Source organism: Pholis gunnellus (genome assembly GCF_910591455.1).
Source record: "Pholis gunnellus genome assembly, chromosome: 21".
NCBI classification, from domain to species: Eukaryota; Metazoa; Chordata; class Actinopteri; order Perciformes; family Pholidae; genus Pholis; species Pholis gunnellus.
In genome coordinates, this window is record NC_136548.1 from 19,985,116 (window position 1) to 19,997,534 (window position 12,419).

The 12,419-nt window shown below is 48.8% G+C and overlaps 3 protein-coding genes across 3 annotated transcripts in view; 2 read left to right on the top strand and 1 right to left on the bottom strand.

The window, feature by feature from the left end:
• LOC306713127 (TBC1 domain family member 12-like) overlaps window positions 1-925 on the top strand; it is a 6,664-nt gene extending 5,739 nt beyond the window's left edge. Inside the window, exon 14 of the mRNA XM_079182727.1 lies at window positions 1-925. This exon is cut by the window's left edge and continues 993 nt beyond it. The gene's annotated coding sequence lies outside the window, so the exon portion shown is untranslated.
• Window positions 926-1,026: 101 nt separating this feature from the next.
• Window positions 1,027-8,531, top strand: noc3l (NOC3-like DNA replication regulator). The gene is made up of 21 exons (XM_079181981.1): window positions 1,027-1,163; window positions 1,765-1,969; window positions 2,168-2,291; window positions 2,403-2,557; window positions 2,641-2,712; window positions 3,266-3,390; window positions 4,419-4,580; window positions 4,741-4,834; window positions 4,914-5,089; window positions 5,202-5,330; window positions 5,420-5,551; window positions 6,197-6,277; window positions 6,348-6,448; window positions 6,579-6,651; window positions 6,736-6,799; window positions 7,209-7,280; window positions 7,363-7,544; window positions 7,684-7,812; window positions 7,904-8,001; window positions 8,093-8,177; window positions 8,271-8,531. Exons 1-21 carry the CDS (start codon window positions 1,155-1,157, stop codon window positions 8,379-8,381), a joined length of 2,379 nt encoding a protein of 792 aa, XP_079038107.1. The 5' UTR covers window positions 1,027-1,154; the 3' UTR covers window positions 8,382-8,531.
• A 28-nt stretch (window positions 8,532-8,559) lies between these two features.
• On the bottom strand, window positions 8,560-12,145 carry nudt13 (nudix (nucleoside diphosphate linked moiety X)-type motif 13). The gene is made up of 9 exons (XM_079181982.1): window positions 12,099-12,145; window positions 11,766-11,875; window positions 11,461-11,603; window positions 10,337-10,444; window positions 10,131-10,237; window positions 9,855-9,980; window positions 9,516-9,627; window positions 9,284-9,438; window positions 8,560-8,976 (listed from the first exon to the last, which is right to left on the bottom strand). Exons 2-9 carry the CDS (start codon window positions 11,831-11,833, stop codon window positions 8,794-8,796), a joined length of 1,002 nt encoding a protein of 333 aa, XP_079038108.1. The 5' UTR covers window positions 11,834-11,875; window positions 12,099-12,145; the 3' UTR covers window positions 8,560-8,793.
• Window positions 12,146-12,419: the final 274 nt, after the last annotated feature.

Consider the following 12,419-nt stretch of genomic DNA (forward strand, 5'->3'; position numbering starts at 1 on the left):
TGGATTCACTGGTGAGTCTGCAGGCCTGGGGCCTCTCTTCTACCTAGAGACACAGAGGTGAACTCTGATTGGATCAAAGCTCTACTTAAAACAAGCTGCACTGAAGCAGAGCAGCTGAGGAGCACAGTAGCTGTGCAATGAGAACATAAGATAATGGGAAAAATATTATAATAAATTATGATACATGTAGTGTATTTAAGAACAATTATTAAATGATAAAATAGCTCTAACTTTGTGTTTCTGTTTAGACCAGCAGAGAAGGCTTTGCAGGCCCTGACGGCCACCACTGACTCAACATGATGTCACTGTTCATTAATTTATCTTTATTTGTTTCTCTAATAAAACATTAAAATATGAACTGAAGGACTAAAGCTGCTGTTATGAGAAATAAAGAAATAAAAGCCTCTGTTATTAATAAATGTGCAGGTTAATTTGACAATAATTTAAGTGGGTTGAGCCCCCTCATTTACATATATTACATGTAAATATAAATAGATAAATAGATAATGGAATTAATAAATAAATAAATGGAAACAGAAACGAATAAATTGGAAAATTAAATATGAAAATACATTTTCTTTGTTCATTTTTCTCTTTCTTAGGATATTTATTCATTTTTTAATGTATTTATTCATGTATGATTTCTGCAGCTTTCGGCCTCCATAGAAACAAGAACACTGAAACAAAATGTGAAACCATATTTAATGTTCTTTTTAAATCAAAACATGTTTTTATGGGTCTGTTTCTGAGTCGTTTCATTTGTGTTTATTTAGTTCAATCAATAACTCTTTATTATTTACTGTCACACCTGTAAAGTAAAACGTGTTTGTATGTTGTTAAACCACCTGTTGAGCTTCAGACTGTATCTACATGTTTTATTATGTTTATGACGTTATGACTTAATAAATGTAATATAAACGGTTCAGTCTGTTTCCTGTGATCGGACCTCCGGCCGCTGGGGGCGCTGTTACCGGCGGTCTGCTTGAGTACTTCCGGGTTGTCGGTCTGAACCCGGACTTCCGGTCAGCACGCGTGTGGAAACAAGCTGCAGCTATTCCACCAAAACACAGCGACACGTTTAGTCCACACACGCCGGAGAAGGTGGTCAAAGTTCGGCCTGAAGCTGCGGAGTGAGACGGAGAGTATCTGCTGCCATGGGTCCGGTAAGTTCACACCGGAGAACCGTTAAATCACCGTTAAATGAGCACGTTACCGTGAGCTAGAGCCCGTTAAAGTCTTTACGGTCTGACACCACACTCCGGAGACAGAACCGAGGATTTAACGAGACAAACACGTGATGAACGTGAAGCGTTAACGGGACATCGGCGCGTGTTGTTATTAATAAGTTGATGACGTCAGAAAAATAACTTAAACGGTTTTAATTTGGACATTTTAAAGACTCTTAATTACACAAATGACACACAAGAAGTTTATAAAATGAATTAAATATAATATTAATAATATTGTTTATTACTCAGGATAGAATAAACACAATCAGCTGTTTTATTTACTTCAGAAGAAAAAGTGAACAGAAACCGCAAAGCATTGTGGGAGAGAGATCAACTCATCGGGTTTAGTTAAACCTGATCCTGTGAAGCTGGTTATCTACTCGTTTATCAATCTGGTTATGACACATTCACAAGGGGCGGGGCTTAAAGCATCTGAACCAATCACAGACAAGGACCAGTCTGATGTCATCAGAGAATTTAATAAATAAAGAGAAAAATATGATATCAGAAATATTAATCTCCTCTCTCCCCCCAGCCCCGTTCCAAGAAGCGTCGCCCGACGTTCCGCCGTCTGTTGAAGACGAGCGGCGTGAAGCTGGAGAACAAGATGAAGAACCGACAGATGAAGCAGGAGAACGTCGCGAAGAAACAACGTAAAGAGCAGAAGAAGCTGAGAGCGGCGGTGAAGGACGCCGTCATCAGGACGCCCCGCCCACTGGAGACGTACAGGAAGAGACCCGGTGAGGAGGTTCTCCCACAATGCACTGCTCTGGGCCTGTTCTCACCTGATCATGTCTCTCACAGAGGAGGAGGAGGTTCTCCCACAATGCACTGCTCTGGGCCTGTTCTCACCTGATCATGTCTCTCACAGAGGAGGAGGAGTTTCTCCCACAATGCACTGCTCTGGGCCTGTTCTCACCTGATCATGTCTCTCACAGAGGAGGAGCAGGACGAGGAGTTTCTGGAGAGTCTCCCCACGGACATGATGGAGGAGGACGACGTGCAGCAGATGACCGCCATGGCTCGCCACGCCTCCTTCATCACCAGAGACCTGTCGTCATGGTAACGCACACACACACACACACACACACACACACATATGTAGGAATCACAGGTGATGATCAAAGGCAGTCAGACTGAGGTGTGCTTGTTTCGGGCGGCGGGGCGTCTCAGCGGTCCGGTGCACGGCGCTAAGAAGAGGAGCTCTGAGGTGGTCCGGGGCTACGAGAAGGTTCCCAGGAAGATGAGGAGGACGGAGGAGAAGGAGGTGATCCACCTGCTGCCCATCAAGGACCAGAGAGGAGTCGTCCCACAGAGCATGGAGAGAGGTACCGGTCCTCCATCCATCCAACTCACTCCATTAAATATGAGTTCTAGTCCTCGTTCATGAAATCAATGTGTGTGTTTGTAGTCGTCATAAAGCAGCCGGATGAGGAAGAGGAGGAGGAAGAGGAAGCTGCTGATGAGCCGGAGTTTGAAAACGGTAAGAGTGACATTTGACCCCGAGACCTGTCTCACTGTCCACCTGTCTCACTGTCCACCTGTCTCACTGTCCACCTGTCTCACTGTCCACCTGTCTCACTGTCCACCTGTCTCACTGTCCACCTGTCTCACTGTCTACCTGTCTCACTGTCCACCTGTCTCACTGTCCACCTGTCTCACTGTCCACCTGTCTCACTGTCTACCTGTCTCACTGTCCACCTGTCTCACTGTCCATTTGTCTCACTGTCCACCTGTCTCACTGTCCACCTGTCTCACTGTCTACCTGTCTCACTGTCTACCTGTCTCACTGTCCACCTGTCTCACTGTCCATTTGTCTCACTGTCCACCTGTCTCACTGTCCACCTGTCTCACTGTCTACCTGTCTCACTGTCCACCTGTCTCACTGTCCACCTGTTAACGGTGGCTGAATGTATAACGACGGTTTAAAAAGCCGTTGAAGACGAAGGAACCAGGATTGTGTGTTAAGGACTCTCTGGTGTCTCTGAGGAGTCGTAGACCTCAACATGTGGACTCATGGTGAACTTCCTCCTCAGAGCCGGAGGACTCTTCAGCGCTGACAGCAGAGCAGAGAGAGCAGCTCAGAGTTCACAAGATCAACGAGAGGAAGCTGAGCATCGCCCGTCTGGGATCAGCCGTGGTGTCGGACCCCTACAGTAACGTGAGCCTGAGACCAGCAGACCTGAGACCAGCTGACCTGAGACTAGCAGACCTGAGACCAGCTGACCTGAGACCAGCTGACCTGAGACCAGCAGACCTGAGACCAGCTGACCTGAGACCAGCTGACCTGAGACCAGCAGACCTGAGACCAGCTGACCTGAGACCAGCAGACCTGAGACCAGCTGACCTGAGACCAGCTGACCTGAGACTAGCAGACCTGAGACCAGCTGACCTGAGACCAGCTGACCTGAGACCAGCAGACCTGAGACCAGCTGACCTGAGACCAGCTGACCTGAGACCAGCTGACCTGAGACCAGCTGACCTGAGACCAGCAGACCTGAGACCAGCAGACCTGAGACCAGCTGACCTGAGACCAGCTGACCTGAGACCAGCTGACCTGAGACCAGCAGACCTGAGACCAGCAGACCTGAGACCAGCAGACCTGAGACTAGCAGACCTGAGACTAGCTGACCTGAGACCAGCAGACCTGAGACCAGCTGACCTGAGACCAGCTGACCTGAGACCAGCAGACCTGAGACCAGCAGACCTGAGACCAGCAGACCTGAGACCAGCAGACCTGAGACCAGCAGACCTGAGACCAGCAGACCTGAGACTAGCTGACCTGAGACCAGCAGACCTGAGACCAGCAGACCTGAGACCAGCTGACCTGAGACCAGCTGACCTGAGACCAGCTGACCTGAGACCAGCAGACCTGAGACCAGCAGACCTGAGACTAGCTGACCTGAGACCAGCAGACCTGAGACCAGCAGACCTGAGACCAGCAGACCTGAGACCAGCTGACCTGAGACCAGCTGACCTGAGACCAGCTGACCTGAGACCAGCAGACCTGAGACCAGCTGACCTGAGACCAGCTGACCTGAGACCAGCTGACCTGAGACCAGCTGACCTGAGACCAGCAGACCTGAGACTAGCTGACCTGAGACCAGCAGACCTGAGACCAGCAGACCTGAGACCAGCCCTGTGTGTGTTTAAAGGATCAGTCTGGTGACGTACCGTTTGTGTGATCAGATAAAGCGAGTGAAGGAGCTGCGTGGGATGCTGATGGAGTCCGACCCGTCTGTGGCGGTGACGGTCAGGAAGCTGGTGATGGTTTCTCTGATGGAGATCTTTAAAGATGTCGCCCCCACCTACAGGATACGTCCTCTGACCCCCGAGGAGAAGGCCTCCAAGGTAACCAGCAGCACTGTGTGTTTGACGTGGGACCTGTTGGTCCTGAGTCTAGACCTCTTAGTCTTGACTCTAGACCTGGTCCTGAGTCTAGACCTCTTAGTCTTGACTCTAGACCTGGTCCTGACCTGTATCTGATGTGTGTCGTGTGGCTGCTCTGCAGGTGAAGAAGGACACTCAGCAGCTCAGAGACTTTGAAGAGGGTCTGGTGAGTCAGTATAAGTTTTACCTGGAGGACTTGGAGCAGACCATCAAAGGTACACAACCACAGTAACACACACATTCACAGACAGAGGCTCCAGGTACCACGTCAGTGTGTCTCACCTCCACCTGTAGACTGGAAGCAGACCAAGAAGAAGCGCAGCCAGGCGGTGGGTTTCCAGTCCTACCTCGGTCTGGCTCAGGTTGCCGTTCGTTGCCTCTGTGAGTTGCTGCTCGCTCTTCCTCACTTCAACTTCCACAACAACATCATCGTCGTCCTCGTTCCCCTGATGAACGACTCCGTCAAGCAGGTGAGTGTCTGTGTTACAGGTGTGTGTTGTGATGCGTTCAGGTGTCAGGTCTGTGTTGTGATGCGTTCAGGTGTCAGGTATGTGTTGAGATGCGTTCAGGTGTCTGTTACAGGTGTCAGGGATGTGTTGTGATGCGTTCAGGAAGCTCTTCCAGCAGGACAAAGAGGGCGGGGCTTCCTTGGCCACTGTGCGGGTCGTCTCCGGCCTCGTGAAGAGCCTCGGCTTCAACGTCAGACCTGAGGTACCGAACAAACACACCCACAGTGTGCTGATGTGCTGTTTGATAGTGATGATCAGAGTGATGTCATCACTGATGTAATGCCCCCCCAGCTGCTGAGGACCCTGCTCAGCCTGAGGATAAAGGAGGTGCAGATGAAGAAGGACATCGAGGACACGGCACCAAAGAAGAAGTTCATGAACAACAAAGAGAAGAAGAAGAACCTGTCCCGGATGCAGAGGAAGGTAAATGAAGCGCTCCTTCTCTCTGTGAACGCGGTGGAAACTCCGTCAGTTACACCAACGTGTTGTGGGTTTAGTTCCCACAGAGAGCTCGTAGCTGAGCCCCAGTAGATCGTCTGTACTTTACTACTTCTCACCGTTAATGACTAACACGGCTCCACCAGAGGCCTCAGCGTGAGCTCCTCTGGTGGAGCCGGCACCTGATGCATCACACGTTTCAGGGACGAGGGTCTTTAGTTTGTCCCTCTTACTAAAGGTGAGGCTGAGGCTTTATGAACGCGTTTTCACAACCATCACATCGTTCACTGAGAACCATCTCAATGAAACCATCTCAGTGGTTCAGAAGCTAACAGTCCTGCATCAACAGGCTCTCTGTGAGGTTTCTCTCTTTAGCAGAAGCGTCTTCTAGTCCCCCTCAGGGTGTAAGACCGTTAAGACCGTTAAGACCTTTAAGACCTCTTCTTAAAGAAGCACAGTCTCCTCCCTCACACACCAGTGCTGCTGCTGTTTGGTCTGAACTGAACTAAACAGGAAGAACCACGTCAGGTTTGAATGTTTAAATAAATAAGGGTGTGTGTGTGTGTGTGTGTGTGTGTGTGTGTGTGTGAGTGTGTGTGTGTGTGTGTGTGTGTGTGTGTGTGTGTGCAGTGGAAGAAGGCTGAGGAGAAGCTGGAGAAGGAGCTGATGGAGGCTGAAGCCTCTGAGAGCAAAGACAAGAAGATCAAGCTGGTGAGTTGAAAGCAGAAAACTTTAATCATTTAAAGTTGAACAAAGGAACTGAACTCTTCCTCTTCCTCAGCACACGGAGACTCTGAACATCGTCTTCCTCATTTACTTCAGGATCTTAAAGAAAGCTCAGAAATCTGTTCTTCTTCCTGCGGTTCTGGAGGGACTGGCTAAGTAAACACACACACACACACACACACACACACACACACACACACACACACACACACACACACACACACACACACACACACACACACACACACTCTACTGTAGCGCTGACTGTGATGTCACTTCCTGTCAGCTTTGCTCACCTGATCAACCTGGAGTTCTTTGACGACCTGCTCAACGTGCTGCAGAACCTCGTCCAATCAGGAGTGAGTATTCGGTTTGACCCCGCCCCCTTAATGAGCCAGCGTCAGACCGACCAATCAATTAACTGATGGTCGTCATGTCAACAGGGTCTGACCAGCCGGGAGAGTCTCCACTGCATCCAGACGGTGTTCACCATCCTGTCAGGACAAGGTCTGTCCTCATGTCCTCATGTCTGTCTGTCCTCATGTCTGTCCGTCCTCATGTCTGTCCTCATGTCCTCATGTCTGTCTGTCCTCATGTCTGTCTGTCCTCATGTCTGTCCTCATGTCTGTCTGTCCTCATGTCTGTCTGTCCTCATGTCTGTCTGTCCTCATGTCTGTCCTCATGTCTGTCTGTCCTCATGTCCTCATGTCTGTCTGTCCTCATGTCTGTCCTCATGTCTGTCCTCATGTCTGTCTGTCCTCATGTCCTCATGTCTGTCTGTCCTCATGTCTGTCCTCATGTCTGTCCTCATGTCTGTCCTCATGTCTGTCCTCATGTCTGTCTGTCCTCATGTCTGTCCTCATGTCTGTCTGTCCTCATGTCTGTCCTCATGTCTGTCCTCATGTCTCTGTCTCAGGTGAGGTCCTGAACATCGATCCTCTGACCTTCTACTCTCAGCTCTACAGAATGCTGCTGAGGCTCCACGCAGGTCAGAGGTCACCTTCACACTTCCTGTTCACTGATCCTCATCACATGACATCACACTCACAGCTGCTGTCCGTCTGTCTCAGGGGTGCCCAATGATGACATCATCATCGTGCTGCGCTGCCTGGACGCCATGCTGACCCGCCGCAGGAAGCACGTGAGCCTGCAGAGGGCGATGGCGTTCGTGAAGCGTCTGAGCGTGCTCAGTCTGCACGTGCTGCCCAACGCCAGCGTGGGGGTCCTCGCCGCCAGCAGAGCCACCATGCACGTGAGTGTGTTCATCTACAGAGCTGTATAAGTACACAAAGTACACCTTTATTTACTGTGTGTGTGTGTGTGTGTGTGTGTGTGTGTGTGTGTGTGTGTGTGTGTGTGTGTGTGTGTGTGTGTGTGTGTGTGTGTGTCAGGCGTTTCCTAAGTGTGACTTCCTGTTGGATAACGAGGTTCAGGGCAGCGGCTTCTATCTGCCGGAGCTGGACGAGCCTGAACACTGCAACGCCCAGAACACGGCACTGTGGGAACTACACACACTGCAGGTACTAATACACACACTGCAGGTACTAATACACACACTGTGGGAACTACACACACTGCAGGTACTAATACACACACCTGTCCCCCGTACAGAGACACTACCACCCGGTGGTCCGGAGGATGGCGTTCCATCTCTCTCACGGAGCTCCCAGTGACGGCTCGGCGTCTCTCGGAGTGGAGCTGAGCCGCAGGTTAGTCTTAAAGGGACAGTACCCTCATTTTATGTCTTCATGTGCTTTTAAACGTGCTTTTAATTCACCGGTGTGTTGACTTCCTGTCCAGGTCTCCGGTGGAGCTGTTTAATCTCTACAGCGTCAAGGACATGACCTTTAACCCCCCTGTAGCTCCGCCCGGCAGCAAGAAGAAGGTACGCAAATCTAACTCACCTTCGTTCGTCTTTACCTGTCAATCAATACGACTCGTTGATCGATCATATTTGTATATTTATTTATTCCTTCAGGACCGGTTTGTGTTCGGAGCGACGCTGCTGGACGCAGAGCTCCAGAGACGGGCTGAGAGAGTCCTCACTGAGACCGAGGAGACAGAGCTGGACTTCACTACAGCACACTGACGCACACACACTGACGCACGCACACACACACACACGCGCACACACACACACACACACACGTACGTTTCATATTCAACTTGTTCTTCACATTAAAATACACATTTTATTGTTATTTCTAAATCTTTGATTTTCTGAGTAAAGGGTTTCTGATAATAACGAGTTGACTCCAGAGTGTTAATACTTCTTTATTAAAGAGACACTGACCTGTGATCAGGTCTTTATTGTTGAACACTAAGAGCTTATGATGTCACACTGAACGATGACCTCATACGTCCTGTGCCCCCCCCTGTGGAGGAACCTCAGTGCTCCATGGTTTAGAGCTCAGTACATGTTGATCCATACAAACAAGTCCTTCTGGGTCTCAGGGCGTCTCTGGATGAGTTGTGGGTCCTCTGTGGTTCTGGTCTGGACCTCACAGTCTCTGTAGGTCCGTCCACTCTGTGATGAGACGATGTCCGATGGCGTGTTTTGGAGGAAGCCAGAAGGCGGGGGGGGGGTCTCCTCTCGTGGGCGGAGTCTTCACCTGTAGAGCACAGGTGATCTCCTCCAGACTGAACCAGCGGGCGTCCTCCAGCTCTGTGAGGTCCACGGACACCTGGACACAGCAGGTCACATGACTGAGTACTACAGGAGTACTACAGGAGTACTACAGGTAGTCCTGTAGTACTACAGGTAGTAGTACCTCAGTTATTAAGGTAAAACTAAACCCTTAAAAATATCTTCACTTAATAAAGACTGTAGGGTTTATGGGGATTGAATATAATAATCTGTTTTCATTCTAAACGTTTTACATTACCTGAAGTTCTCCGACGTGCTCTAAAGGGAACCTCACTGCTAAATGACCGTCAAACCACCTTTAACTTGAACGTGTCAGGGCTCACCTGAGAGTGGGCGGGGCTCACCTGAGAGTGGGCGGGGCTAACGGAGGCGTGGAAGCCCATCATGAAGGAGCTCTGAGGAAAAGGCCAGTGCTGAGAGGAGCTGTAGGAAACACTGTGGACCTCCAGACCCACCTCCTCCGCCACCTCCCTACTCAGGGTCTCCTCCAGAGTCTCACCTGGAACCACCACAGAGAGACAGACAGGTGATTAAACAGGTAGACTGTAGACAGGTAGACTAGACAGGTAGACTGACCCATGTCACAGAACCCGCCCAAAGCGCTGTACATCCCCCGAGGGAAGGTCGACTGGCGGCCTAATAAACACCGTTTCCCATCAGACACCAGGACGATCACCACCGGAGACATCTGGAGGAAGACCAGCAGAAACCAGTTTAAACTCAACAGAAACCAGTTTAAACTCAGCAGAAACCAGTTTAAACTCAACAGAAACCAGTTTAAACTCAGCAGAAACCAGTTTAAACTCAACAGAAACCAGTTTAAACTCAACAGAAACCACCAAGAACAAGCAGGTTTGGAGGTGATGAGATCTGGTCTACAGCTGGTTTAGATCTGGTTCTGGTCTACAGTGGTACCTTGGGGTAGTAGATGATACCGGACCGGCTGCAGACTCTCTGACTTCCTGCCTGGTTCCGGTGGGTCGGTTCTCCTGTGGAGCTGCAGAAGCCGCTGGTTTGATGCCAGCGTAGCAGAGCCTGACCCTGAAGGACGGAACCAGAACCAGATGGTACTAGATGTAGTACACATGGTACTAGATGTACTACACACAGTACTAGATGTACTGCACACAGTACAGTTGTAGTACACATGGTACTAGATGTACTACACACAGTACAGTTGTAGTTCCCCACCTTGGCCACAAGAGGTGCCTCTGCTCCCGTCAGAAGAAAGAAGGCCTTCCTCAGATTGATGAAGGTTCCTCCACACAGTTCTTCTACTGAGGCCTGATCCAGTTCTCCTAGAACCCACAGTAGACTGGTGCATTCAGGGACTCACTAAACTGTACGGAGTTCACAGCGTTTCAATGCAACAGTATTTTAGTTTTAAATGTTCTTACCGACGTCCAGACAGAACTGGACCTGGTTCTGTTCAGAGCAGCCAATTAGAACCGACTCCTTCAGCAGGGTTCTGTCAGAACCGAGCCTCTCCAGGACCGACTGCACGTCTGGAACCCACAACACAGAATGTTTGTGCCTCAGGTTATGGTTCTCTGAGGTTCTAAGATATGACTTTGTCCTTTTCACTGACATTCTCTTTTCAAAGTTCTCTAACTGTAATGACATTGCTGAGCTTTTGTACTCGTGGTTCTCCACCTGTGGTTCTCCAATTACGTTTCCCTTCTTGTCTTGTTCCTGTGTATCTGTAATTGACCTGTGGTTCTTTTGGCTGAGGTTCTCTGATCTGTGGCTCTATACTTGTGGTACTGTGGTTCTGTACCTGTGGTTCTAAGGTTCTGTACCTGTGGTTCTCAGTGTAACTGGTCTAAAGGTTCTGTGCCTGTGGTTCTCAGTGTAGCTGGTCTAAAGGTTCTGTACCTGTGGTTCTCAGTGTAGCTGGTCTAAAGGTTCTGTACCTGTGGTTCTCAGTGTAGCTGGTCTAAAGGTTCTGTACCTGAGGTTCTCAGTGTAGCTGGTCTAAAGGTTCTGTACCTGTGGTTCTCAGTGTAGCTGGTCTAAAGGTTCTGTACCTGTGGTTCTCAGTGTAACTGGTCTAAAGGTTCTGTGCCTGTGGTTCTCAGTGTAACTGGTCTAAAGGTTCTGTGCCTGTGGTTCTCAGTGTAGCTGGTCTAAAGGTTCTGTACCTGTGGTTCTCAGTGTAGCTGGTCTAAAGGTTCTGTACCTGTGGTTCTCAGTGTAGCTGGTCTAAAGGTTCTGTACCTGTGGTTCTCAGTGTAGCTGGTCTAAAGGTTCTGTACCTGAGGTTCTCAGTGTAGCTGGTCTAAAGGTTCTGTACCTGTGGTTCTCAGTGTAACTGGTCTAAAGGTTCTGTGCCTGTGGTTCTCAGTGTAGCTGGTCTAAAGGTTCTGTACCTGTGGTTCTCAGTGTAGCTGGTCTAAAGGTTCTGTACCTGTGGTTCTCAGTGTAGCTGGTCTAAAGGTTCTGTACCTGTGGTTCTCAGTGTAGCTGGTCTAAAGGTTCTGTACCTGAGGTTCTCAGTGTAGCTGGTCTAAAGGTTCTGTACCTGTGGTTCTCAGTGTAGCTGGTCTAAAGGTTCCCTGCTGAGTGCGTTGTAGCAGAGGAGACAGACGGTGGAACAGGAACACGTGACCGTTCTGCAGCGCTGCAGCACACAATTCATCATCCTCCTTCAGCCTGTTCACGTACCTGAGGATCAATCAACCACTCAATCAATCAACCAACCAATCAATCAATCACTCCACCGATCAACCAATCAATCAACCAACCAATCAATCAACCAATCAATCAATCAATCAACCAACCAACCAATCAATCAATCACTCCACCGATCAATCACTGTTACTGAACCTCATCCTGGAGACAAAGCTTGAGCAGCAGCAAGCTGACAGACGGCCGATCTTCAGAGGTCTCAACATGGCCGTCACTGAACCAGTCTGTAGCCTAGCTTAGCACTAAGACTGGAAACAGGGGGAACTGTTAGCTTAGCTTAGCATAAAGACAGGAAACAGGGTGCCTATAGGGGAGGATGTGTTGAGACTATGTTGATGTGTAGAGAACCACAATGCACAACCCTCTTTAAATATCTGGTACACAAATAAATCCTCATAAACCATCAATGTTTGACTTTGTCTTCAGATGACTCATCAGACCGTCTGCAGTCACTGCGGTGTGTTTTTATACCTGCAGTCTCTTCTTCACGGAGTCCGTGACTCTTCTTCTTCTTCTTCTGCTCTGTTAGGACGTGTTTCCGCTCCCAACAGGAAACAAGTGAAGAAGAGAAACTTTTTATTATTTTATAATTCAGATAATCTACAATAATTATCATATATAGTGAATATCGTGAACATTTTACATGTATTATACTTTGTTTAACATAAATGAAATGGAGTAATAAAATGTGTTTTTATAATATATAATATGAATCATTTCATTTCAGACTCCATTCATAGAACTGATGTTTTTATCAAGGAATCAAAGCTTTTCTTTAATAATAACAGTATC

Bases quoted from the DNA above. Each gene is read 5' to 3' on its own strand.
- noc3l (XM_079181981.1), top strand. The intron at 8,002-8,092 runs GTTAGTCTTAAA...CTTCCTGTCCAG, and splicing joins GGAGTGGAGCTGAGCCGCAG to GTCTCCGGTGGAGCTGTTTA. The intron at 8,178-8,270 runs GTACGCAAATCT...TTATTCCTTCAG, and splicing joins CGCCCGGCAGCAAGAAGAAG to GACCGGTTTGTGTTCGGAGC.
- nudt13 (XM_079181982.1), bottom strand. From the start codon at position 11,833: ATGTTGAGACCTCTGAAGATCGGCCGTCTGTCAGCTTGCTGCTGCTCA. The intron at 9,981-10,130 runs GTGGGGAACTAC...TCCGTCCTTCAG, and splicing joins AGGCACCTCTTGTGGCCAAG to GGTCAGGCTCTGCTACGCTG. The intron at 8,977-9,283 runs GTGAGCCCCGCC...TGCTGTGTCCAG, and splicing joins TTAGCCCCGCCCACTCTCAG to GTGTCCGTGGACCTCACAGA.